We start from the raw sequence: 25,675 nt of genomic DNA, 5'->3' as shown, positions 1-25,675 counted from the left end.
ATCCCAGAATATTTTAAAATGTTCTGCAGGATGCAAAGCATATGTCATTATCTCTTTAATCACTTTTGGCTGGTGGAAACATGCTGCTTTGCTTTCTGTGGAATATATAAAATATGCTATTGTTGCACAGGCTTTATATTAACCATGCATTAGAGCAAATAGTGGCAATCAAAAGAGATTGAAACCTGATTATTGCATCATTATTCCCCTACTTTCACAGTGATAGCACAATCCCTTTATCATCTTTGTGGCTTCCCTGGGCTTTACTGAGAAGTCCAGAGCTGGACAGAGCACTCCAGATGTGGCCTTTCTAGTACTGAACAGAGGGGAAGTACCACCTCCCTTGACCTGCTGGCAGTGGTCTTCCAGCAGCCCATAATGTTATTGGCCTTTTGTTACCTGTGACTGTCTCATGGTCAACTTATTATGCATCTGGATTGTCCAGTCCTTTTCTGCAAAACTGCTTTGTTGCTGGTCAGGCCCCAGCATATACTGGTGCATGGGGTTGTTCCTCCCCAGGGGTAGGATTCTGCTCTTTGTTGAACTTGATGAGGTTCCTGTCAGCCCATTTTTTCCCATCTGTCATGGTCCCTCTGAATGACAGCATGTTCATCTGGTTTACCAATGACTCTTCCCAGTTTTATATTATCTCAGAATTTGCTGAAGATGCACTCTATCAAATTGTCTAGGTCATGGAGGTGTTGAACAGTATTGGAACCTGTATTGAACCCTGGTACACACTGCTAGTGACCAGTCTCCAGTTAGACATTTTGCAGCTGATAACAGTCTTTCGAGCCTGACAGTTGAGCCAGTTTTCAGTCCATCTCTCTACTCACTTTCTTAGTCTGTACTTCATCCGTTTGTTTATGAAGATATTATGGGAGACAGTGTTGGAAGCCTTACTAACATCAAGATGAAGACATTCACTGTTCTCCACTCATCCACCAAGCCAATAATATCTTTGTAGAAGGCTGACAGGTGGATCAGATGTGATTTCCCCATCATAATCCACACTGATGGCTCCTAATCACTTTCACATATTTTGGAAGTTATTTCCAGGATTAATTGCTCCACCATCTTCCCAGGGATTGAGGTAAGGTTGACTGGCCTGTAATTCCCCAGATTCTGCTTCTTGACTTTCTTGAAAATAAGACTGATATGTTTTCTCCAATCTCTTTTTTTTCCAGCTAAAGTTATCTAGAGAAGATCCTTAGATTGCATTTTACTTTTCTTTACATAACTTGCTTGTTATTTTTGTAAAGACACTTTTAATTTAGACACTGCAAATAATCCTTCCACTGAATTTAAGTGTACTATATGTTAGTTAAATTTTCACCTTTACAGTTGGAAGCAGGTTAAATTTGTACCGAATATAAATAAGGTTGTAAGCTAAAAGTAGTGTAATATATCTTGTTATTTTTTTTTCCTGACTTCCACTTCATTAACTGGAACCAGCCCGGGTTAATTGAGAGTGGGAACTCTATTCCAGACTATCATCTTTAGAGAATAATCAGTTATCCTGAGAGCATCACGAGGAGGTTGTTAGGGAAGGCACTTGTAAAAGCCTTCCTTTGATGCACACAAGAAATCATTTATGTGAGTGAGCAGCTCCCTACTATCCATCAGTATCAAACTTAGCAACATTCATTCTGGTCATGGAGTGGGAAACTTGCAGATTGGTGGGAGCAAACCAGGACGTCAGTCAAGCTGAATTGATTTAAATCATGGCTAAAAATTGATTTTTTTAAAGGAGTGGGGAAGCTTTTGTGCATTTTATGTTATTTTCCTTGAAAATGCTTTGTTCTCGCCAGCTGGCAAAAGTGAAATAAATTGTTTGGTAAATAGTGTGAGTCCTTTATGCTAAAGTAAGCATTGATTTCACAGTTCTATGCGATTATGCAACCTAACATAAATACAGCTTATTTCTTAATATTTGCATATTCTTAATTTATAAAATAATCATTGGTACATTTCCTGCTTACCAAGCTAATGATTAATTTTGATTTGGGACACGTACAGTTGCATCTGCATGGAAATTTGAATTCAATTAAAAATACAGAAACCTAGCATTATACACTTTTCCCCCAAAACATATTCCACATTTAAAACTAGTGGAATTGACTAAACAAAGCCAGTATCTTTACTGAATGGAGCAGATTGTTTCTAGATGTCATGATCTTCTAGTTCTTGCAATTAATGTTTGTCATCTTGAGAGGTAAAAATGCAGGTGGTTTTGGTCTGACAAGCCCATTATGATAAGGTGTTCATGATATCTTCCATGTTTTTTAGAGTTATTCTGATCTGTGGTTTGTTACAATAATGAACTATTCCCAGGTGTTAACAGGTGCTTTTTTTACTGTGCAGAAAGTTAGTTTCCCTCAGCTTTGTTCTTTATACAACTTTGCTTGGGTGGTGGATTTAAGAATTCAGTTCATATTTTTTTTTTTTTTTTTTGTAATATTACTTGTTTTGACAGAAGAAAAAGCATGAAGAAACTTGCCATGAAATACCTGTTTCTTTGGCTTGCTCCTTTCTGTTTGGTTGTGTGTTGTACAGCATGACGACTCTGTATGTACACGCAGAGCTTAAATTATAGTTCAAGCCTTAACCCAGTCTTTGATCCAGGCTTCTTCCATAATAATAATAATTTGCTCTTAGTGAAAGAAGGAACATGAGTTTCTTAACATGCCTCAGCCAAATTTTTATATAAATTCTTCCGTGTCTGCTGTTGTGAAGTAAGGCCACACCTTTATATTGTCTGGGTCTGTGAGGCATGGGCCAGCAGGTCTCTCCATTCAGGTCAGGGGATCATCCCCCAGTTTGCCTTGACATGTGGTGAGAAAAAGGCTGCAGGATTGTCTCTTCCTGTTATATCAGAACAAAATGCAGGCTGCCTCAGACTTCACGCTGTGTGGAATTCACACCAGTGAGTAGATCTGTTTCCTGGGACACATTGCAAGCAGTCAAACCCCAAGATGATCCTGCTGTCAGGAGGAATTGGTAATGACTGAACCAAATGATTGACATGATTATTGCAATGTGATTGCCTTCAATGGTGGTATCTGACAATGAATTAGGCCTAGGATGCATAGGGGCAAATAAAGAATAAGGGAATGAAGTATAAACGTATGACTCTATAAATCTACCTCAGAATGTGCAGTATCTGAAAGGCTAATATAATTTGTAATAGATAATGTGAGGGCTGACGGCTCACATAATAAAGTGGTTTCTAAGAGGTAACTGTGGAGTTATGTTGCTAACAGAAAAAAATCTGATATCTATGTTCTGGTGAATTTAACATGCAAGTAAAATTAAGGTATTTGAAGAGGCAAAATATGTGGTGTTTTGAGTTTTGCTGCAGGAGCCCTGTAACCTTTAAATCAATTTAATAGCAGTATCCAATAGTATTTGTTAAAACAGCATGTATATTGCATGCTTATGTTTAGGCAGTCTGTAGTCATGGATTGGTATTTGAAAAGTAAACAGCTTTTCCCATTTTCTGCAAACCCTATTTTAGGTCCTTCAAGCATGGACAATTATTTTACAAGTTGGTGTCATTCTAATGTGCAGGGGAAGTGAAGGGTTGCAGATATAATTAAAATTGTGATAAAAGCTATATTAGGTTAAATTCAATGGATTGTTCCCCAGACCCCATTTGCTATTTGCTAAAATTCTTGCTTTGCAGCCTTATCATGGCTTAAGTTGTGCAACATGGCATTTTGTGTTAATTTCCACTGAGTTAATTTCCACATGGTTAAGCAGTTACAGAACAGAGTTCGATGAAGTGTGGTGGATCAGTCAGCACTTGGCTAGCTTCAAGTTTGTGCTTGTGCTCAAATTCCAGTGGAATCAAGCATGAGTCTAATCCACAGTCCAGTAATTAAAATACAGTTGAAAGACTCTGAGATGACAAGACTTTGGGGCAAGTCTTAAGTTCTCTGGGATTTCACTAAATTTGCAAGTTATACTGCTCAAGCCTAATATTTTGCAAATACATAATTTTTACCCTATGTTGGTACCCTCTTGGAAGCCCATGTAAGGGCCTTGAGCACTGAGATGCTGAGCTGAACTGAGTGAGTTTATGATATAGTGGAAGAGTGAAAAACCAAGCAGGGTCTAAGTTTATGCCATGACAGACTTGGCAGGGGAGGAAGGGGATAATTGGTTACCCAATGGAAATTCAGGCAGATTTGAGACCCTGTATGGCCTGTGAAGAAATGCCCCACCGTTGTGTATGCAAGTGAGTTCAGTGTTAATTTTTAATGCAAATATCCCCAAGTGTCGGTGTGCTTTTATGAATTGTATAATCAATGGAAAGAAGACATTTAAGATTTTAGTCAGCAGAATAGCGATGGCTTAATGTCATCAGGTATGAAAGTTACCATCAGTTCTGTACAGTGGTTTGTATGACAACTGTTGCTGCTTGCAAGTCGCAAGTGGTAATCTTAAGATGATGTCAGTAAAATTTTTATGCTATACAGTCACCATTGAGTGATACACAGTACACCAAAAATGTTTTATGGAAAAGGAGTGTATTTACTAATAGTTTAGAGGGGTTTACGTTTTTATTGTAGGTAGATTTCATTTCCCTCATTTGTAAATCTACTCTTTAGTTATTTTATTTCTGTATATAGTTGAGAAAGGAATTTAATACACAGACATAAAGCCTCTAAGAATGACTTGTAGTAAAATTTGGTACCTAAACAACGTGCTCCTGAGATTTAGTACCTTGAAACTTTTTCAGAAATAAAAACGTGCTCTGTAGTGGATGAAAGGTGATAATCCTCCTTTTCCCATATGGAAAAGATGAGATTTTAAAAACAGGTTTCTGATTTATAATGTAATGTTGACTGTCCTGCTCCAAAAGTCAGAATAATTCTGGAAGAGGAAAGCCTTAATTTTTGTGAGTTTTTTGGTTGGTTTAGGGAGGGAAGAGGGGGGCAGTGTGTGTTTGTGTGTGGTTTTCTGTTTGCTATTTTTGTTTTGTTTTGGAGGTTTTTTGTGTGTGTGTTACTTTTTTTTAAGTGAAAAGTGGCTGTCTGGTCAGGATATTTACATAATATGATTCATTTGTTTATACTTGTGTGGGATGAAGTTTATTTGAACTGCTTTGAACATCTAAGAGAATCTGGGAATATTACAGGTTTAATTGGTTTCCAAGAGTCATAGCCTACATACTTTGTAGAATAAAGATGTTTCAGAAAGATGAATGAATAGGACTTTCAGAAACTTATGTTATATAAAGCATGTAGGAGGTCTCACCTGAAATCAACTAATGGAAAAGTCACACATTCACTTCAGATCTGTATTTGGGTGAGAAATTGGCTTAAAAATACCAAGAGTATTGTTAATTCTTGTATTTTCTGTGCCTCTCAGCTTTAGAGTAGGTTTCTTGTATTACTTATTTGGGGTAATTTAAGCAATCTGAGCATTAGTAAAGTTAAAAAAAAAATACTGTAGGAGTTAACTCAGAGCAGGATTAAGCATGGTTTAGAACATGTTTCTCCAACCTAAATACCCCGTAGGTCCTGTTCAGTGTTTCCATTTGACTGACGTTGCATATCTGCGAGTAACCACTTTGCTTAGGGACAGAAGTGGAAGTACAGGTCGATGAGATGTAGTCCTGTTTCTCAGGACTGCAAAGCTGCTGTTGGATCTGTAAGGACAGGCAGAAACACAGATGTGATTTTTACTTGTTGCATTAGGTGGAGAGCTTCCTCAGCCTGTCAGTTCACTGGAGATGCTGCAACTCTGTTGTGCTAAGGCTTTGGTTAGCATGCTGGGCACAATGCCCCATCCTTTCTTTGCAAGAAAATTGTATCCAATTTTTCTACATGGGCTACCCACAGTTTTTTCTGGTGTGCTGTCTTGTGGGAGTGGATGGCACCCTGTTGCTGATATGCTTGAACTGACTATCAGTGATTTCTATGGTCCACTTTTTGTTTGGGTTTTTGTGGTAGTTTTTGTTTTGTTTTCCCAAGTGAAGGCTCTGTCCTAAAAAGCATTAAATCCACAGTTTGTGTTCAGGGCTACTCAAAAAACATCTCCCTTGGAGACCTGTTCTTGGGTCTTACAGTTGCTAGAAGCAGAGCAACACAGGATGCATTTATTCTGCCTGGAGTAGACTTGCCACTGCGAACACTGACTTCAAATGAAACCTGCTTTTGAAAGGGAGGAGATTTATTAGTTTGCATGCTTTTCTTTTTATTGTACTTCTTGCCTGAGCATACTGGGAACCTGCCTGACAAAGATGGATGTTTTAGAACCTCAGAATGATGGGATGTTACAAGAAACAAGAATATGACCTGAGGAGTTTGCTTTAGCAGTCAAGAAGCAATCTGCTGCCAAGTGATTGCTTTTCTTTCATTTGTGTATGCAATTTAAAAAGAGACTGTTCCACTTAGTAGAACTGATAGAGGGGAGGAAATAAAGGGATTATTTTCTAGTCTGAAAGTGTTTGCAGTGGATAACCTTCATCTTGCATTTTTGTTTCTGTTGGAAAGATCAATGGGAAATCTACCAGGAGAAAGGACAAAAACATGTTGGAAGGAATGCTGGAAGTGCTTTTCATGGGGTTTTTTAGTTTCCACTTACCTGGCTTCATTCAGGGAAGGGTTATGTATGCTAAAGTTTGTGTATTTCTTCATCAGGTCTGTCTTGGTGCTCTCCATCCTGCAAAATACATTAAATAATCATGTGGGATTTTGCGTGATGGGCATTTAAAAATTTCTCCTGTGTTTGATTTGTTTACTGGAGGAGAAAAAAAAAAAAAAGGTGATTTCAGGCTGCTTTATTAGAGGGCCAGGCTGGGTTTTACTCACAATGAAGCTTAGTTTTCCTGCTGTTTTGTTCTTCTCATAATTACTGAGTAGTGCAGTGCTGTAAGATACCCCTTGTCGACAGCTGATAGGTATATCAGACTCATTTAAACAGCCTCTAAATGTTACTGCACTCCTACCTTTTTTTGTGAGAGCGTGGGTCTGCTTGAAAAAGCCTTGTTGAGGAAAATAAATACAATATCCTGTTCTTTATCTTGCCGTGACCCTCTCCACCGTTACTGCTGAGATGCTAAATTGGTCATTTTGTTCCTAATGCAGTAGATCCTGTTATTATATAGAAGAGCACCCTGAAATGTCCTCTTCACTGAGAAGAGCGCTCTATGGTGTACAATGCAGTGAGAAAAATTCTACTTTCAGAACTGCATTTTTAGTTTTCAGTTGACCTGCTTAGAATTTGTCTTCAAATTACTTCATATGTCCTTGAAACATATTAAAACATTAAACACATTGGCACATACTGTGTGTCTGACATCTTGCATAACTTTTCCATGGTTATTAGCGTTTTTCAATAAGAGGCAGCTGTTGCTCAAGTGACACTAAAAAATGAAAAACCTTGCTAAATACTGCTTTTTTCCCCCCTCTGTGCTTTTGCTGTATTCCCTTTTTGGTTTGCCAAGAGATAAAAGAGTGTTGACAGCGAAGCAACTTTTCTGAGTCACTGGGGTTTGCATAGGTAGTTAGGAACCACTGTTGTTAATAGTTTATAATGATGGGCAGAAGTGAAAGCTCTGTGATTAAAGTCCAAATATGTTCTTTGCACTTCTATTTGAGTCTGCTGTAGGTTGTTGGAGTAACAAACAACGAGTTAAAAACTTGTTGCTTTAACAAAGCAGCAACATTTTATTTTCAAGTCGTTCAAGCAGTAAAGTCACAGGCATCATACAGGTTGTTATTGTGCTCAGTGTTTAATCTCTTTGTAGACAGAGTGCAGAAAAGATGAAGTATAAGTAAAGAAAAATGTTAGGATATGAGGAGGAGGTGGTGACCTTCCCAAAGTTATTAGATGCTTCAGTGATATCAGTTGAAATATTGAATCTTAAATATTGTATTCAGTTTCAGTCCCCTTATTCTCTAAAGAGAGAGATCAAAGAGAAAGCAGAAGTTACTCAAGAACCCTACTGACGTCCATGATGACTTCTGTATGAAGGAATACTGAAAAAAAATTAAAAAATTAAAAATTGCACTATGTACAACTGCAGTTTGAAGAGTGGAGTAAAAGTAGTATCTTGTCAGGTTACTAAGATTTTCATAGATGCTTCTGGTGTCTTCACATTAATTTCAGTGGGAGTCTCTATGTAGACCAGATAGAAATCTTAAACGCAAGTAGGATGAAATTATGAGTGGAAAAGCCTATTCCAGATGGATTTTTCTGCCTATCCTATCCCATGGAACAAGATGAAGGGACTAATTGAAACACAACCGTAACAAATCAGGTTCTGTTGTTGCAGCATACAGGTAGCAGGTGGTGTCTGAATGACTACTGCAGTTTGTTTACCATTGTATTTCCTTCTATACCAAAAATTGCTGAGAAATTTTGTTATAATAGGAAAGAAACGTTGTGTTCTGTTTTGTTTACTGAGAGTACACAGCTAACTGTGGCTGTCACTGAGCACTCAAACTTTCTTTTTCAGATTGTCGTGAATATTTGTACTCTTGCCAGTTAATGTGAGTAGGAATGCCAGTGTGGAGAGTAAAATATGGAAAATAATGCTGTGTTTTATATAGCACCTGCCATACTCTAGAATGCTAAAGCACTTACTAAATAGATGCTGAGATGGATAAAATATGACAGAGCCTATAAGCAAATACATCACCTGTTAAGCTTTCAGCAATATAACTGGCATTCAGCCATAAGCACCATTAAAACTGCTATTGGAAGGAAGGCTTGGCTAGACCTCTAAGGGATAACCCCTTATAAATGTGCCTCATTAAAAAAATTGTAATAATGATCATAGAAATTATAGCACTACAAACCTAAACAAGACTGGAAAGACCTTGAAATACTCACTAGGCTGTTCTTTGGCCTCCAAAGCCGGCTGAATTTAATACCTGGGGTTTTTTTTTTTAGCACAGAAAGCTGCATGAAATGATAGAGCTACAATGCGATCCACACTTTATTCAGGTAGAGACTTATCCTAATAACTGATGCAAATTTTCCTAACTTTGATTATGGTAGGTGCATTGCTGCTTGTCCAAGCCAGGATACAGCGGAGACGAGCTTATTCCATGGAGTGTACAACTTTCTTTCAGATCTGATGATGATGAAAATGCTTTTGATTTTTTTTTCTATCTAGTCTAAATAGTCCTAGTATATTTAAACTTTCTACATAGTTCCTCCTTTGAGACTTGTGATTTCTGTTACTATCTTTGGACCCTTTCCAATAGCTTCACATTTCTCTATAAATATTATGCCAAAAATTTGACTCTCTTATTCCTTCCTGCTAGACAGAAGGAAAACTGTGCTTCCTATATTATGGAGTATATAATTCTGTACTCCTGTTCGTAGTCCTGTAGGATGATTTTTATTTTTTTAATCACATTTTGAAGTTATATTGAGCTCATGATCTGTTATAACCTCTGGTCCTCTTTTGAAGAAGCTGCCATGTAGCTACTTAATTGCTGTGCTGTAGGTATGCAGCTATCTGCCAAAGTACAGAAACCTGCACTTGCCCTTGTTGAATTGTTGTGTTTCTGACCAGTTCTCTAGTTTAACAGAAGAATTTTGAGTTCCAGCCCTATTATCTGACATACCTGCATCATCAGCTCTTGTTTGGCAGATTTTAGCATGTCCTCTGCTCATTTATGTGGGTTGCTAATGAAAACACTCTGTGAAACTAGATCAAGTTCAGATCCTTGCAAAAACCCACTCAGTACACCTTTGAATTTTTGATAGAGAACTGTTAACATATTTGGGGGGGTGTGTGTGTGTGATGTAATCAACAAATTTTGCCTTCATTAGTTATCTCCTGTAGAAAATACATGTTTACAAGAAAGGGTGTGTGAGGGAGTCAGCTGCCTTTTCTTTGGTAATACATATTAAAAGGCATAAAAGGGGGACAAGGAATCTCCTGGTTTCTGGCCTGTGCTGGTGTTTCCACTCTGTTTCTCAGTGAGCTGGAATACCAGTTGAAATTTTTAATGATCTGGTGGTGTGTAAGAAACAGTACTGGTTATTCCCATGTGCTTAAGTAGGGTGTTACTGTTGAGAAATGATCTTACAGCACAAAAAAAAAAAAAAGATGGAGGTGCTTATTTACACATTAGTAACTATGTGTTTGTCGATACAGGGATGGACAAATTAAGGTATTCTGTGGCTGTTTTACTAGCTTTGATAGATATGTTTTTGTGATTTGGACTCCTGTAATTACTAGATGCTGGTAACAATGCAGATCACGGTTGCTGGAGAAGAGACAAATATGAAAGTATCCTTTCAAATATCAAAGAATAGTCTCTTTCATTTAGAACTTACATTCTATCTTCTTTACTGGTGTATACTTCATGTCATTATGGAATATTGTATGTCATGAATATATTATGTGACATACTGAAGAATACATAGAATTCAATGTAAAATATCTGTTTTTGTGGAGAGAGACAAGCAGCAGCATGACTGTAACTAGATGTAAAGTCATTAATATTCTTAACACAGTGACTTACTGGTGATGTCTTGTTTGCCTGTGAAATTGAAACAAACACTGGTTAATATGAATCCAAGTCTGCTGATAATTACACTAATCGCTCACAGGTTGCTAATAATAAACGTGATTTTTGACAGAGATTGTGCAAGCTAGCATGCCAGATGTACTGACTGCACTAAATTTGATGCTTTTGGAACTTAAACTGAATAAAGTGTGGATACCTTCAGGATTGAGGTCAACATGGTAATTATTTGAGTAGTTGAATGCAGGACATTCGTACAGAGATGTAATGTTACTTACATGAACTATTTTTGAGTGTACCTGGTATGTCAGAAGGCCATGTTCTAATATTCTCAATAAACAGGTTTGAGTTCAGGCCTTAAACTGAAAATTATTGCTCAGAGATACATCTACTGCAGGATTGGGGCATCAGAACTGAATGTGATTTTTATAGCTGTCTTTATGAGGCTTACCTGGCAGTGAGTTGGGTGCCACCCTTCTGCGAAGTGGTGAATTTCAGCCTTAAATGTGAGCGTATGTCATCTTCAGGTGTACCAGGAGATACCTTTCTATGTTTTATTTCTCAATTTACAGCAAACTTAGTAAACGTGCAACAAAAAGTACAGCAGGTTAACAGAGCACTGAAACTTAGCTCTTCTTTTCTGATGAAACATTTTTCCTTTACCCACTCCATATGGTGTCCACTCCACATGGTATCAAAATAAACATTGCAGCAGAGAAGTCATTTGAAAGTATGAAAGAGAAGAGACAGTAAAGAGCTTTCCCTGTTTTCCTACTTTGCTGTTAGAAGAAGCTGTCTTTAAGACTTCAAGGAAATGAAGCCTTACTGAGTGCTTTATAGTTATTTTATTTTTAATTCATGTAGTACTAAAGAAGACTGAATGCCCACAACAGGTCTGTGCTAGCAATGATAATGCAAGAAAAGACCTGTCCCCTGCTTCTGTCTTAATTAAATAGCATCAGCCTGGGAGCAAGAGGTTGTAATTTTTTATTGTTTTTTATTCTTTCTGTCTGCCTGTACACAATATTTGATCTTTTTCTGTAATTATGAACAGAGGTGTTGATTGTAATGGTGTATTTATATGTGATTTTGCAATTGTCTGTGATTGAAGGCTGCTTTGCTGGATGTAATTCTTCTTTAACTGATGTTGAAATGTTAACATCATACCTTAATTGCTTTCTTTCCCTTAGAGCTGTGTTTCTTGATAGCTCTGTAGTAAGAAGTAAATGAGAATAGAAAAAACAGGCTTCAGTTTCATTCTGCTTAAATTCTATTCTTCATATCTGTTTCTTAAACTTTGCTATGCGCAACATTTTTTACTTTATTTTTTTTCCCAAGTAACTTTACTTTTAAAGAAGTTTATTTTTTGTGGCATTGCTCTTCAGCTTTAAAGAATATTTAGACATTCCTACCCAGTTTATTGATCCTTATTTAGTAAGACTTCTCTCTGTGGCATCAAGGAATGAACTACGCACTGAAAGCAATCAGTAGCTACTTGAGTCAATCTAATTATTCTACTCTGCTTCCCAGCAGATGACAGAAAGAAGAATTGGGAAAAGAGAGTTTTCAGCTCAGATGCCAATGTGTGTATTGAAATAGCAGAAAATAAAATGCTGTAAAGGTCCAGGGTAGTGGCTTTAACTATAAGTTCAAAAAACTTCATCCTGAAACTTCTCAACCTTGCCTTAGTTACCTGATGGATTTTGTGGAAATATTTCCCAACAAGTTCAATTGTTCTACCACATCTAAATAAATATCAAAGGCAGCAATTGGGGATGCAGCTTTTTATGGTGGGGTGACAGAAAATAATTGTTGTAAAAAAAAATTCCAAACAACAAACACCAACACCTCTTTCCCCCCACCCCAAACCTGAAGGAGCAACCAGAGAACCGAAAAACCCAATGCCAAATAATTTAGGCTGAATGATAAAAGGATCTAGTAACTTAGGGAGTAATTTTAGCTCTTACGTTATTCATTGAAATGTTTCTAGCTTCATATAAGGGTTTTTTTTTAAGCAGTACGTGATGTTCAGTCTGGCTTAGCTGCGAACAGACCCCAAAACAGTCTTAGAAAAGTTTGGCCTCTCATGTGGTATGAGGTGAGACCAGAGGAGAATCCTGCAGCATCATCCAGCTGAGCACACATCTTTGTGTGGCTGGAGGGGAGTGGGGGTAGGAACATATAAACAACTGGAAATATTTAGTTTTAATTTACAAATACAAAATTACTGCAGGTGGGTTTATTTTACACCTACAGAAGTTGGATATTTAAAATTCTGCAGTTTTGGTTAGACGCATTTTAATAAATTGCCAGTTCAGGTTTAGGCATTAGGTAGATTTGTAGATAGATCAGCTTCATTTGACATGATGAACATGATTTTGTCTACTCAGCCTTGAAAATACAATCCAATACTCATATTTTAATGTTGTCTAGAAAATGAGGCAATGTGCCATGCGGGGCCAGATTTTTTTATATCAAGTTGCAAGCTGGACAAATTTCCTCTAATTCCTTTGGTTCTCTATGTATACATAGTGTAGAAGCATGAAAATGAAATTATTTCTTTTTTTTTTTTTTTTAAGACTCAATAAGGTAATAATAACTACAGAGGGAAAAAAATCATGATCAATCACTGTATTTGTTATGTGATTTGGATTAAAGGATTTGAGAAGCTGTAACTTTGAAATTAGCAGGTGTAGAAAATAAAACAAGTCTAAACCATAATTTTTATTTAATAGCTCTGGGCAGTGTCCCTGGAACTCCAGGAATTCAATATGAAAGGTTCATATTGAAAAAATGTTAGTACATCTAAATCTGTGTCTGTCTCAATTTGATGTTGTATAGATGCTGGTTATATTTTCCTTTGAGTGAGACCCGATTGCCCTTCCTTTTTGTAACAACTGGTTACGGCAATAGTCTATTGGGTTTAAGTGTTTAAGGTAGAGAGGTTGTGGCCATTCCTTTTTACCTTAAAATTAAGTCATTGTGATCTTCTGAGGTCCCATGTAGTTGATTCTGGCCTCAGCAAGTCACCGTTTTCTACTTCCTTGCACATTTGAGACATGCAATTAGGATTTGATTTCCAAGCATCCTACAATGCTTTTAAGTCGCACTGTGGATTCGCTTTTACTGTGCCCTCTGATCATGGTAAAGATTATAATTTAGAATTATTTAGCACTAATATGTGGTATCCATCACTACTGACTTCATGTCTTTCTGATTGCTTACCCTAGTGACACTAGGCATGACAATTCTCCTTTCTAAATGCTGTATCTTTGTATTTTGTATCTACTCTGCCTGGCTTCCAGGGCTAGTACCATGATAGTAATGCATGGTGTAGAAGGCATCCTCTTTGCTTTTTCATGACAATGGCTAGATTTGCTTTCTTTTTCTTTTAATCCAAAGTCGTTATGGGCTTTGTGTGAGCTCTGATAAGCTCTTCGGCCTTGGTTCTGCAAAACTCTTGAGTAAATGCTGGCTGCTGTCCAGCACCCAGGAGCTTTGGCCCCAGCAGAACCAAGTCCTAAGGCTGATGATGTGCTATTGCTTTTGGCTATGTTTTCACTGGTAAATATAGATCTGGGTATGTATAGTGTTTGTTTGAATCTCGTATGACTCTGTCAGTTCTCACAACTGATACAGGAGAGACAAGCCATCATGTAGCACCCTTCCTGGTCAGATTGGCACGCTGACACAATTCACTCTGCATAATCTGAGCCAAGACCAGCAGTGGGGTTAGGTTTAATGTGAAACTTCGCCACAAGAGGCCCCTAACAAACATATAATTTCCTCATGAAAACAAATGCTGTCTTTGATTCTGGTAAACATAGTGATCAGAGATGAAATCCTAGTTAAAAGATGATGTGTGAATTCCATTCTGGTTTGCAGGCCAGCCCTGCCATGGAATAGATACAGTGGCAATGTTCTGTTCTATGCCACTTTATCCGGTTTGTTACCACCTTCTTTCATATCCCTCTTTGCCTCAATAACTCTTAATTTATTTACCTTTCCATCCCTAAATGTTTTCTGCTTCTCCACTTGATCTCTCCTGTTCATACTAAGAAAGTGATTATAAAATCTTCAGCAGTGGCTCTAAACTTCTTGCTCAAGAAATGCCAGTTTGGGCCTTAAAAATCTACATATTGAGGAAGAGCTTGTTTCAATCGTAATAGCTTAGTATTTCTGAACTGTTTGGCATGATTCCTAATAAGTGATGTTTGTCAAGCTGCTTTTGAAATGTTTTTATTCTATTCACAGTAGCCACTATACTCCTTATATTGTTGATAAAATGATACTACAAACCACAAAAAAACCCCAGCGTCTCTGAGCATGGAATAAAGATGCCAATATAGTCAAAATAATATAGAAAGAAAAAATAAGTGGCAGACAAGATGTTAAAGTACAGCACTTTTGAATTGGGAGCTGCTGCACTAATGGGTATAAATAATGCAGTACTTCTCCCATGGGGGTATTGTAGAGCTTAATTGGTTAATGGCTGAAAAGATCCTATGTAGAGATATGCTATCTAAGAGCAGAGTGCTGCTTAAAGTCTAAATGTTGCTGTGTAACCTGTATATCTGTCGGTATGTCCAACTGGCATCAATGGTGATTGAACCCATGGATCATATTGCTGGACATGTTTAACATTTAGCAAGGTGACTATGGCTATGTTTCTGTAAATCAGCATACATTAATAATTTGCTTTATTTGCCAATAGGACCACTTTCTTTTTTAATGAAAATTTTAGATTACTTTTTAATATGATGATGCTTTGCACACTTTTCAAATTTGCTTACACTTAAAGGTAGCCACGTCCCTTTGAAAATGAAGCATTCAAATTTATAATATAAAGAGTACAATATAAAATTGTAGTATACTTGGCTCTAAAAGCATACTTATATTGAATTTATATCCAAAATTGTGAATAAGTATAAATTGTGGGAATAAATGGTAGGAATATGGAGTCTCTTTCTTTTGCAAGTTCCTTTTATGGAGAAATAATACTTGTAAACTCCTGGAGCTGATTTATTTCTTAGGTCTTTTTAGGGAGAATAGATTTTAACATCTGTTTTGACAGAGTGGTTGAAATTTTTTCTTTGCCTTGTTTCACTATGACTTTTGAGGGCACCTCAAGAAAGGTGGATTTTTTCATTGTTGTGTGTCTGGCCTTGTCGGTAATGTTTTTCTCATTTGTTTATGAGTTTCCAATAATTTAGTGGCTTCATACATGACAGCAGCTTTTAGTTCACATACTACATTGTAATTTGTTTGTGAAGACTATTACTAGAAGTAATCTCTAGGAAGAATCCAGATGAATTCTAGATCTTAGAATGGCTCGTGGTCCCTTTTAGAAGTTAGTACCTGTTACTATTAATTCTGAGTCTGATTAATTTTTATCTTTAAATACTCCCATTCATCAATTTATTGTTTCCTTCCGAAGCTTATGAAGATGAAAAGCAAATGAAAGTAATTTTTTTTTCCCTTCCCCTTTTCTCTATTAACCGTTTGGTTTATACTGCCCTAGCTTGGTATCTTACTGCTAGCCTCTGTGTGGCTGCCAAGGTTTCTTCCATAATCTGCTTGACAAATGGCTTATTCGTTAAAATTTCAGCCCTGTTCCTACCAACCTCAGAGAAGTGGTATGCCCCAGGCAGGGAAATGTAGTTCCTTCCGTAGGAGCCTTCTAATCTTTTCCTTAAATGCTTTGTCTGAGCCTGTTACAGATAAGTGAAGATGGTCCAGTTCAAACTAGAGATGAGTTCTTTGTGTGTGATCATACATTTTCTAACTGGGAGGTGTTGGACTGCAATGAAGTCTCCACTGCAAATAACCTGTTTTCTCTTCCTTTTTGATACTGAAGTCTATGAGACTTAGATTCTGAAGTAAAATCCGTAGAGAAGTTTTTCTCTTTTTATTTTTTTTTGCTTGACTGTTAAAATATACATAGTCCTGGTAAAGGCTCTGTCTGTTCAGACTTTCATTATTTCTCTAATAGAGAAAGACCAAGCACAATACCACAGCTGAGTTAGAGTTTGAGCTGAGATCGAGTTCACATCACAGCTAGGTCTGAGATGTAGATCTCTAGCTCAAGATGATAACAAATATGTGAAACTGATCTCCCTAGAGCTTAGTGTGGCAGAAAACTGATGTGACACAAAACTTACAATATCTCAGCACTACTTGGGGTTGAAACATGGTAAGAAAGGCTATTTCAATTTAAATGTTAATTACATACATATTAAACCCGTGAAATAACTTCCTGGTTTTGAATATTAATTATTATTTCCAATAAATACTTAGATTATTCTTTTAAACTACAGCATGATGTCTACGGTATTAGTAAGAAGGACGTCTGGAGATCTATGGTGAGTCATGGATTTCCCCAGTTCTCTCAAGAATGGAAGGAAGTTGTGGGAATCAGAGTACTACCAGGAAGATAGCAGGTAAAGCTGAAGATTTCTAGACTTTGAACTGGGTGATTCATGTTAGCCGCCTCCTCTAGCATGAGCCATCGAAGTCATTTGGTTTTCTTAACGTTGTGCAGCCTGGGTTTGTATCCTAAGTTTAATTTTTCACTGAGGTGTGAAAACCACATGAGGTGTCTGAAACTTGGGTATTTGGGCATGTTGGATCTTTTGCCGATGAAGGTTAAGTGTAGCCCATGAGGTAGCATGTGTGTTGGCTCTGTCATGTAAGATGTTGCTGTGTTTCTTTTTGCTTTCCCTGGAGGAGGCACGCAGTCATGATTTGATCAGTGACTGATGCCTTGGGAGTTGAAGGATATCTTCTTTGTCTACCACAGGCATCTCCAGAGGGCTGGGCTGCTTCCATTGCCAAGGAGGTGCTGCATTTCCCTGGAAGGGATATTGCAGCTTCCCGGTGGGCCCACCGGGAGGATCCAGTGCTTCTGGGGTCTGTGGTTGAACCATTCTGCCTTAAATTGTAAAAATAAAGCATATACCTATAGCTTTATACTTTCCTGCAGTGTGAGTCTTCATCCCAGAGGGACCACTAACACATGGCAATGCACCTATAGGTGACTTTCTTTACATCGGAAGCAGTGATGAAGTTCAGAAGGCTCTGCTGTTTCAGAAGTGCAGAACGTACCACATTTATCACTCTCCATGCTGTGGAGTTGTTTATGGTGTAGTGTTTTGGACTACTATCATGGAAATGATTATATTTTTCCTCTGCTGTCCTTTGTGCTATTACCCAGTCTGAATGTGCCTCATTCTTGGCAGTTAATAACTGACTGCAAAAGAATTATTGCTCCCTCCTCCTGATAAGGTAGGATGAGGTCTCTATGGTTTTGTCTGAATGTTATAGTTTATCAGTGAGAACTAAGAAAGTATACCAGTACACACAAATACTGCTAATACCTGATTTCTAAACAACGTAATTTTTACTCAGATAAAACTCCATAAGAGTATGCTTTTGATGGCATATACATATAAAGAAAAATACAGATAATCGAGTTGCAGATAGTGGTGGAATAAACTGGTAATCTTGGCTGCAGTGAAGATTTTGTAGGTATTGAAAAGTCTCTGTCTCTTTCATCTGACAGTTATTTACAATATGTCTTCTAAGGAAGAAAGCTAGTTGGCAACCTTTTCAAAGTATTGGAAAAAGAATATTCCCTCAGCGGACAAAGGTAGTGTTTTTTCAGATTGCACCCCTCGAAAAATTGATGTATTTTAAAAGCAGGAAACACATTTGAGAATGCTTAAGGGTGATTTCTACGTTGCCTTTGTGTAGTCTGTAATTTGTAATGTAATGCATTCAAATTATGTTTGTGTAATGAGGATTTTCCCTTAAAATATGGAATTGACTATTGTGTTTTGTCTCATTGTGGAGGGAGGGAAGAATGCAGGTACATCAGTAGGAGCTCAGGTCACAGCTGCTTAGTTATTAGTAGAGTTTTGTGTGCCTTAGTCATCATACGCTATTGGAAATCTCCACTAAAGGGCATAATCAATATTTCTTCAGTGAAAAACAAACTTGGTGAAAAAGAAAATTAAGAAATAATTAAGGTAAAAATAAAAGAAAATTAGATATTGTTTCTGAGCAGTGGTGATTTTTTTTTCTTAATTTAGTCTACTGTTGTGTGTATATATATATATACCTAATTTTTTGTTGTTGTTGATAGTTTCTTTCCTCTGAATGTTTTTATTTTGCTTTTATTAATCTGTTTTGTGGTTGGTTTGTTTTTTATTGTTCAACTACAAATGGTATGGTTGGACTGCTCACCTTAAGCTTCTGAGTTTTGCATGTGTTTGATGTCTTTCCAGAAGACCAGAAGTCTAAATTTGTTTGCTTTTGATCTTTAACTTCTTATGTCAATTACGCTGTATACTTTTATCTCTTAAAAAATTATATACTCTAAGTAATTCAGCAATTTGTACCTGATTAGCTTCCTGACCACAAATTCCAGTGTGTGGATACTGTACTTTTGAGCTGCTTAAACCAAATTCAGTACAGGTTGTCACTACCCGATTATGTCAATCTTTGGAGTAGTCTTGTACCAAATTTTACAGCTGCGGAGTTTGCAAGTATTTTGACTACTGAAACACATTTTACCTGTCTTGAAGCCTATGTCTTGAGAAGTATTATCGTTTTAGTAAGTAGGAAACTTATGGATAAACCTGAACAATCTCAGAGCTGTCACTGTATCAGGGAAATTAGTGCCTATAGCAGCCTTTGCAGGACCACAGGGGGAACTGAAACTTGTTGCGGTGTGATGGGAATATGTCATTTGTTGTTGTTCACAACATCCAACCAGAAACTGAATGGGAAGTGTAACCATGATTCAAAATATTTTAAAACTGGTGCTTGCTCAGAGACCCCTGCAGAAGTGTGTTCCCCTCTCCAAAGACTTGCTGCCCACTGTTGGCTATCTTGGCACATCCCGTAGTTCTGAAGAACAGTGAAGGCTGTTGATGTGCCTCAGAAGTACGGACTATATTTTCTGTGCTTGCCTTCAGGTGCTCATGCATGTAAGGCAGGGCGTTAACATATTGTCTGGCCTTTATTCAGACAGTAGGCATCTGGATCAGTGAAAAAGGTGCGTGGTTGTTAATAACTTTTATTTCATATTTAAGAAGGTCTTACATGTAACACTGAGAGAAAACATGGTATGCCTTATCCCAGAAAAGGTGTTTTAATATTCTCTCTCAATATTGCACGCCTCAAAATGTTGCCGAAGGTGACATCATTATTACTGTATCACTGTTAGAGAGCAGACAGCAAGCCAGCTTCTGACATATTTTTGCTTCAGATAAGAAAAATAACAAAAGTTATTCTGTATGTTTCTTGGAACCTGCTAATGGATTATTAACTAGATGAACTCCAAGTACATGAAAAAATTAGGAGCCAAATACTTGAAGGCTATGTTATCTTGCCTGGTGCTTTGTAGTGCATGCAATATTTTGTTCCATTGGGTGTTCAGCTATCTTCAGGGACATCTGTAAATGTTCTGCCCTTGGAAGCTCAGGTGAAAAATGGATCTATTCTAAGTTACTTGCAAGGCTATTTCAGAGGTCTGTGTGTACAACATAAATTCAGCATGCTCAGTAAGAATGATAGTCTTGTTCTGGTGTGCAACAATATATCTGCATTTTAAAATGAGCTTGAAAAAAATCTGAGCTCATTGTTAGTATTGCATGCAAAATAATTTCTGTTATATCCTATGCAATGTAGGTATGGGTATTTGCTGCTATATGCCTACATAGTTTTCAAAACTAAAATTCAATGCTTAGCTAAATTGCTCAGCAGACTGGTAAATGTCCAATTTTAGCAGCCTGGCATATGTTTATAATTTTTGTTTTAACATATGCTATGTTGGTTGAACTCCCCTCCCCACACATACGGTAGATAAAAGCTGTCACATTGCAAAATGGTGGCAGCCCAACTTTTCTAACGTTTTTCATGGCACTTCAGAGTCTTGCATTAATTAGCTATTCTTGGATAGGAGACAGACTCTCATCTTTGTAGAATTTTGGTTTCAAACCCATCATGTACTTCGGTTTATGTATACAGTTGCCCATCTGTGTTTCTGCAGCCATAAACAGTGAAAAGCTCAGGGCATACAGAAAAAAGGTCAGCAAGAATGAGGATGCCCTTTGTTCACAGGTATAAATACCTAGCAAATGGCCCTGAAAGCCCATTTCATTCACCGATGGGCTCTAGTTTGCTTGAGCAAGAACTTTCTCTCTCCTCTTTTCCACTTTCCTAGGAGAGGTGGGTGAATAAAACATTACAGGTGCACGATCCTTTTTCTTTTCATTGTGAGCTGCTAAACTACCCCTCTTTTCCCCTGCTTTTTCAGGGCAGGTGTAAGGAGGAATTTCACTGAGTCTGCAATTCTTTTCTAAACCTCAGTGGAGTAGAGGGGAATTGTGACAAATACCACTGCAGCTGTGATAATGCTGACTTAATCCTCCCTGTACTGTGACATGGAAACCTGGATTTAGACATGAAAGGGCATGCCTTAACAGTACAGCAATATGATCCCTTATCACATCTAACTGCCTTTTGCATGTGCTCCAAAGTAACAATATTTTTTTGGCCTTCAGTCTGCTGTTTCCCTGTTGTTAAGCTCCTGACAGCGATGCACTTCTGCACATGCTGTGTCTGCTGTGCTGCTGCATGGGGGTGATTGTTTTTATGTGGGGGATGAGGGAGCCTTGCTCAGCAACTGAAACTACTGTAGAAACAGCACAGGGTATGTGGTAGAGGACTGACACTGACAAGTGCGATCACATCTGTGCCAGGTCTGTCCACAGCATGGACAGGACTGTCCGGATGTCTTCATCCCTGGGTCTCATGTTTGCCACCCTTCTGCCCTCTGGTCTACCCTGAAGCTGCTCAAAAGCTCATACTCACGTGCAGGCATGGTTCCAAATGTATCACCAAACCAGAATGACGATAACTTCCCTGTCTCAGAGCCCAGTTCCTGCAGTTGTATTAGACATCTCAGAATGGAGATACAGGGACAGGTCCATGGAGTTGCAGAGTTACCTGGGAATGTGACAGTGCCAGTGTGGAGGTAAGAACTTGTGTATAGAAGATGGTGGGCCTGGTGCTTGCATGTCCTCCTGCAGTGCTTTGAGAAGTTCCACTGGGAGCTGCTAGCGGGGCAGCTTGCTTCCAAAACCATTCATTGCCTCCCAGCTGCAAGTCAGAGCTACTGTCAAGCCCAGAGCCTGTGACACACTGGTAATGGTGGTGGAATGCTTTACCATCTTTGGATGGTGGTTGTTCAGTGTTTATTTCCCAATTACGTATTTGTTTTTAGCTACAGGACTACAGCTGCTGTTTGGCTTGCTGTGGTTCTTAGCTGGCTGACAGTCTTCGCTGTAAGATTGAGGTTTTGTCAGTGTACACAGAAGCCAGTTGTTTGTTTGGGGTTTTTTTACTGACAAATAATAAGCATGGTGGAAATTAAGCTAGAAAATGATAAATGTCAACTGTGCTGTTTCAGATCTTTATGTAGTTGTCTACTAGAAATAAGTGTCTGTTAGAAGTGAGCATAAGTAATTAGTGTATCCTTAACATCACTTATTTATTGCTAGCAGAAAGGTAAAGAGATTTCTTTATTTTCCAGTGTTGCTCCCCACTCCAGTAAATATTTCTTTGATTCGAAGGTTTCTTGTATGGTGCAAGAAGTATAAACATGGCTTTTTCCTTCCTTCTCAATGGCTTCTGTCCCCAAATGCAATATATCACCAGTTGAATTGAACTAAATCCAATACCATTTTCCTGCAGTGATCTTGAAAGTTGCATGCATGAGTCTGTGGTGGGAGAGGGAAGCAGAAGAGTGCTGGTGAAAGACTTCAGTGTTTTTGGCACTCTTGTGTGATACCATGCTAGTGGCTCCTTTACTGCTTGTTTGCTGTTGTTTGTAGCACTTGGACATTGGATAACATAGGATAACTGTAACTTTTCTTGCTGCTCACAGTAGATTTTGCTTTAGACGGAATAATAGCGCATATAGTAATTCAATTTAAGGCACAAGCATAATGTTAGGATGAAAACTATGAAAACTGATACAAGTTCATCTGTAGTTTTTTCCTGTAAGAGTTTGTGAAGAGTATATACATAATTTGCTCAGAAAAGTTAGTGTTTCTGAGATATCAGAAACTGTTAGCAGTGTTGCTCATTACAAATACTGAAAAATTATCCCCCCTAGCACTTATGGTTCATGTTCTAATTTATTTTTCCACAAAGTTGCAATCATGAGATGTACTGCTTATGTGAAAGTTAAACTTTTCATATGGTTGTCTAACTCTGAAAGGAATGGTATTTAGGAAAGCAGCAAACATCACGAGACTCACGATAGTCACGAGAGTTTTTCATACATTACAGTTATGTGTAAGTTTTGAGTTAATTTTTTAGAAAACTAAATGTATGGGCAGATGGTGATATTTACTTAAGGGAAGCTGCATTCATTATCTGACTAGAATTGGGTATTTCAAGCAGCTGTTTGAATATGAGAACTCCCTTTCCATGAAGGAGAACTTATGTTTGGGGAAAATGGAGCCTCTTCTCAAAATGTAAGGCTATCCCCTCGTTTAGTCTATGTCAGAGGGGTTACTGGTGTGTGTGTGTGAATTCTTTTATGGAAGAACCTTATTAGTAATGGCCAAAAAATAATTTGGTGAAATATTTTGCGAATTGAAAAAAAAAAAAAAAGGCAATCTTTGTTAGAAGTTTCAAAACTAGATAAAAGTTCTTAAAGTTATAGCTGCTCTTTTTTCTTAAGATATTCAACCAGAAAAAAGGTTAAACCAAATAATTAGTTATTTTACACTGCCCTGCCAAATATGATTTCTGACTACACAGCTTGCTTTTATTTTGATTTATTGAGATACAGAACTTCAGGAAATAGACCTATGGAGAACATCCAGGCATAATGCAGAAGAAAGGAAGCCAAACATGAACATACCCATTTTCTTTTACAGATCTGTTTTGGGGGGGCCTTAAAGGGTATGAAAAATAATCTTTGTTCGTTTGTTCTTTCTTTATGTTCATTTTTCTTATGTTCTTGAGGAATGCTAGTCAGATGCTGTGATCCTACCGTAAAGATGGAAAGCTATCCCTTTCTTGGCAGTGGTCTATTCATTGCTTATGTACTTTATTCCCCCATTTCTTTAAGACAACTTTTACGGGAAGGTCTTTTACCCAGGGAACCTGTGGCCCTGGATTTCTTGGTTCATAGAGAAATACAAACCAGTTTATTGTTTGGAGCAGATGCCTTTCCTCAGTCACTTAACTTCTAATGTTTCTGTTTTCCCATTCCATAATAAGCAAATTATAATGCTTAATCATTTTACTGTAACCTATGCTAATATTTTTTAAGCCAAACTACAAATTTTCAAGTGACTTTTCATCTCAGAGTGGGCTTTATGCATTGGAGTGACTGAAGGGCTAATCATCCTCAAAACTGTTTGGTTTTGGAATTACCTCTTTGAACACCACAGAGTAATACTGCTGTGTACATGTGAAGCACAAAGCCTGTTTGTAAACAGGGCAAATGTGTAAAAGTGGCGCTTTGATAGGAAGCAAGTTGTTCAGTTCAGACATCTTTCAGAATCTCATCACTTCAATGACCTTCCTGATATTTGACAAGCCTCCCTGCCTGATGCAGTGTTGATAGCCATGAAAGCACCCATTCTGGGAACATGGGGTTTTATGCTCACCCCAAAATGCTAATATTGGTTCTGACTGTGTGGAGCTTTTATTGTGAATTTTACGTGATACTTATATGTGAACTTAATATAATGCTTATATATAAATATATGCCTTGTGCTCTTTCCATCTGTTGGTTGTTTTTTTTTCACAGTGGTTCAGTGGTTTGAAAAGTTTAACTGGTTTCGTTTGGCATTAAGTATGAATTAGTGATGATTGCATAGTGTGTGCCACATGCATCTGGCTGATGTGGAATGCCTTCCATAGCTTCTGCTAATGGGGGGAGATGATACAACAACAAGTTGATGCTTGGGGTTTTATTATAAGCAAGTCCTTTACTGCTGAGGGGGTGTTATTAAATTTCTGAGTTTTTCCGAAATAACATTCAGTTATTGCCTTGTATTTTAACCAGATGAAAAATACCATTCCAAAGAAGACCTGATGTTTATTCAGCTGTAACAGTAACAGTATCTGGAATGGGGTTAAAGCTAGGTCTGGAGTCATTAATACTGATGCAGTGGTACAGAGGACTGATAATTGAATAAGATATCCTAGCTGAAATTTGATCACAAGGGTATTTTTCTTCCTCTGAAGTCAAAATAGTGGTTTGTAATGGGAACTTTGTCATATTAATCAAGCAGATATTTGGATTTCACTTATCCCTGAGATACTAGCAATTTCTGCTGCAAGCTTGCAGGCCCTAACTCAATTTTTAATTTTTTTAATTTTATTTCTTTCTCTAGATCATAAGAGGTTGCAATGGCAATGCTCTGGAAATTCATGAGGATAGCTAAGTATTCTAAAACAGCTTTGCCACCAAAAGTGAAGGTAAGAGGAATTCCCACCCATTTGAGGCATTCTTCATCCAAGTCTGTACCTTCAGAGTTTGCTGCCAGCACACCCTGCTCAAATACTGTGGAACTACTTGGTAAAGCTTATGCTCAAGATGACTATAGCAATGTCACAGAGAAGATTCTTTCCAAGGTGGGGAAGAACTTGCACAACAAAAAGCATCATCCTTTGTGTCTAATCAAGGAGCAGATAAAGGACCACTTCTACAAACAGTATGTAGGACGCCGTGGGAATCCACTTTTTTCTGTCTATGATGGTCTTTCTCCTGTGGTTACAGTACAGCAGAATTTTGATAGTTTGCTTATCCCACAAAACCATGCCAGCAGAAGTAAAGAGGATAACTACTACTTGAATCGTGGTCACATGCTAAGAGCACATACATCAGCTCATCAATGGGACTTGATACACTCTGGCCTAGATGCGTTTCTGGCAGTGGGAGATGTCTACCGCCGTGATACAATTGATAACACCCACTACCCGGTCTTCCATCAGATGGAAGGAGTTCGGCTCTTCTCATGTCATGAGGTAGGAATTCTCTAGCTGAGGTGAAAGTTTTTGGGTAAGTTGCATGGTCGTGTATTTACTTTAAACAAAATGCATGCACATAAATGTGTTACAGGAACATGTGTTATGCTGTACAT

General features: G+C 37.8%; 1 protein-coding gene across 8 annotated transcripts in view; it reads left to right on the top strand.

Annotated features, from left to right (window-relative positions):
• FARS2 (phenylalanyl-tRNA synthetase 2, mitochondrial) overlaps positions 1-25,675 on the top strand; it is a 259,126-nt gene that overhangs the window by 29,669 nt on the left and 203,782 nt on the right. For 7 of the 8 annotated variants that reach the window (XM_080610977.1, XM_080610978.1, XM_080610981.1 and 4 more), the window contains one exon: positions 24,926-25,559. In XM_080610977.1, coding sequence (XP_080467103.1) covers positions 24,942-25,559 — 618 coding nt within the window. In that variant the 5' untranslated portion in view covers positions 24,926-24,941. Of the gene's footprint in view, positions 1-24,925; positions 25,560-25,675 lie in introns of those variants that run through there. The other variant, XM_080610984.1, reaches the window with a different exon arrangement.

Source organism: Psittacula echo (genome assembly GCF_963264785.1).
Source record: "Psittacula echo genome assembly, chromosome: 2".
NCBI classification, from domain to species: domain Eukaryota; kingdom Metazoa; phylum Chordata; class Aves; order Psittaciformes; family Psittacidae; genus Psittacula; species Psittacula echo.
Note: the sequence above shows the minus strand (reverse complement) of the source record. Positions and strands in the feature narration are given on the sequence as shown.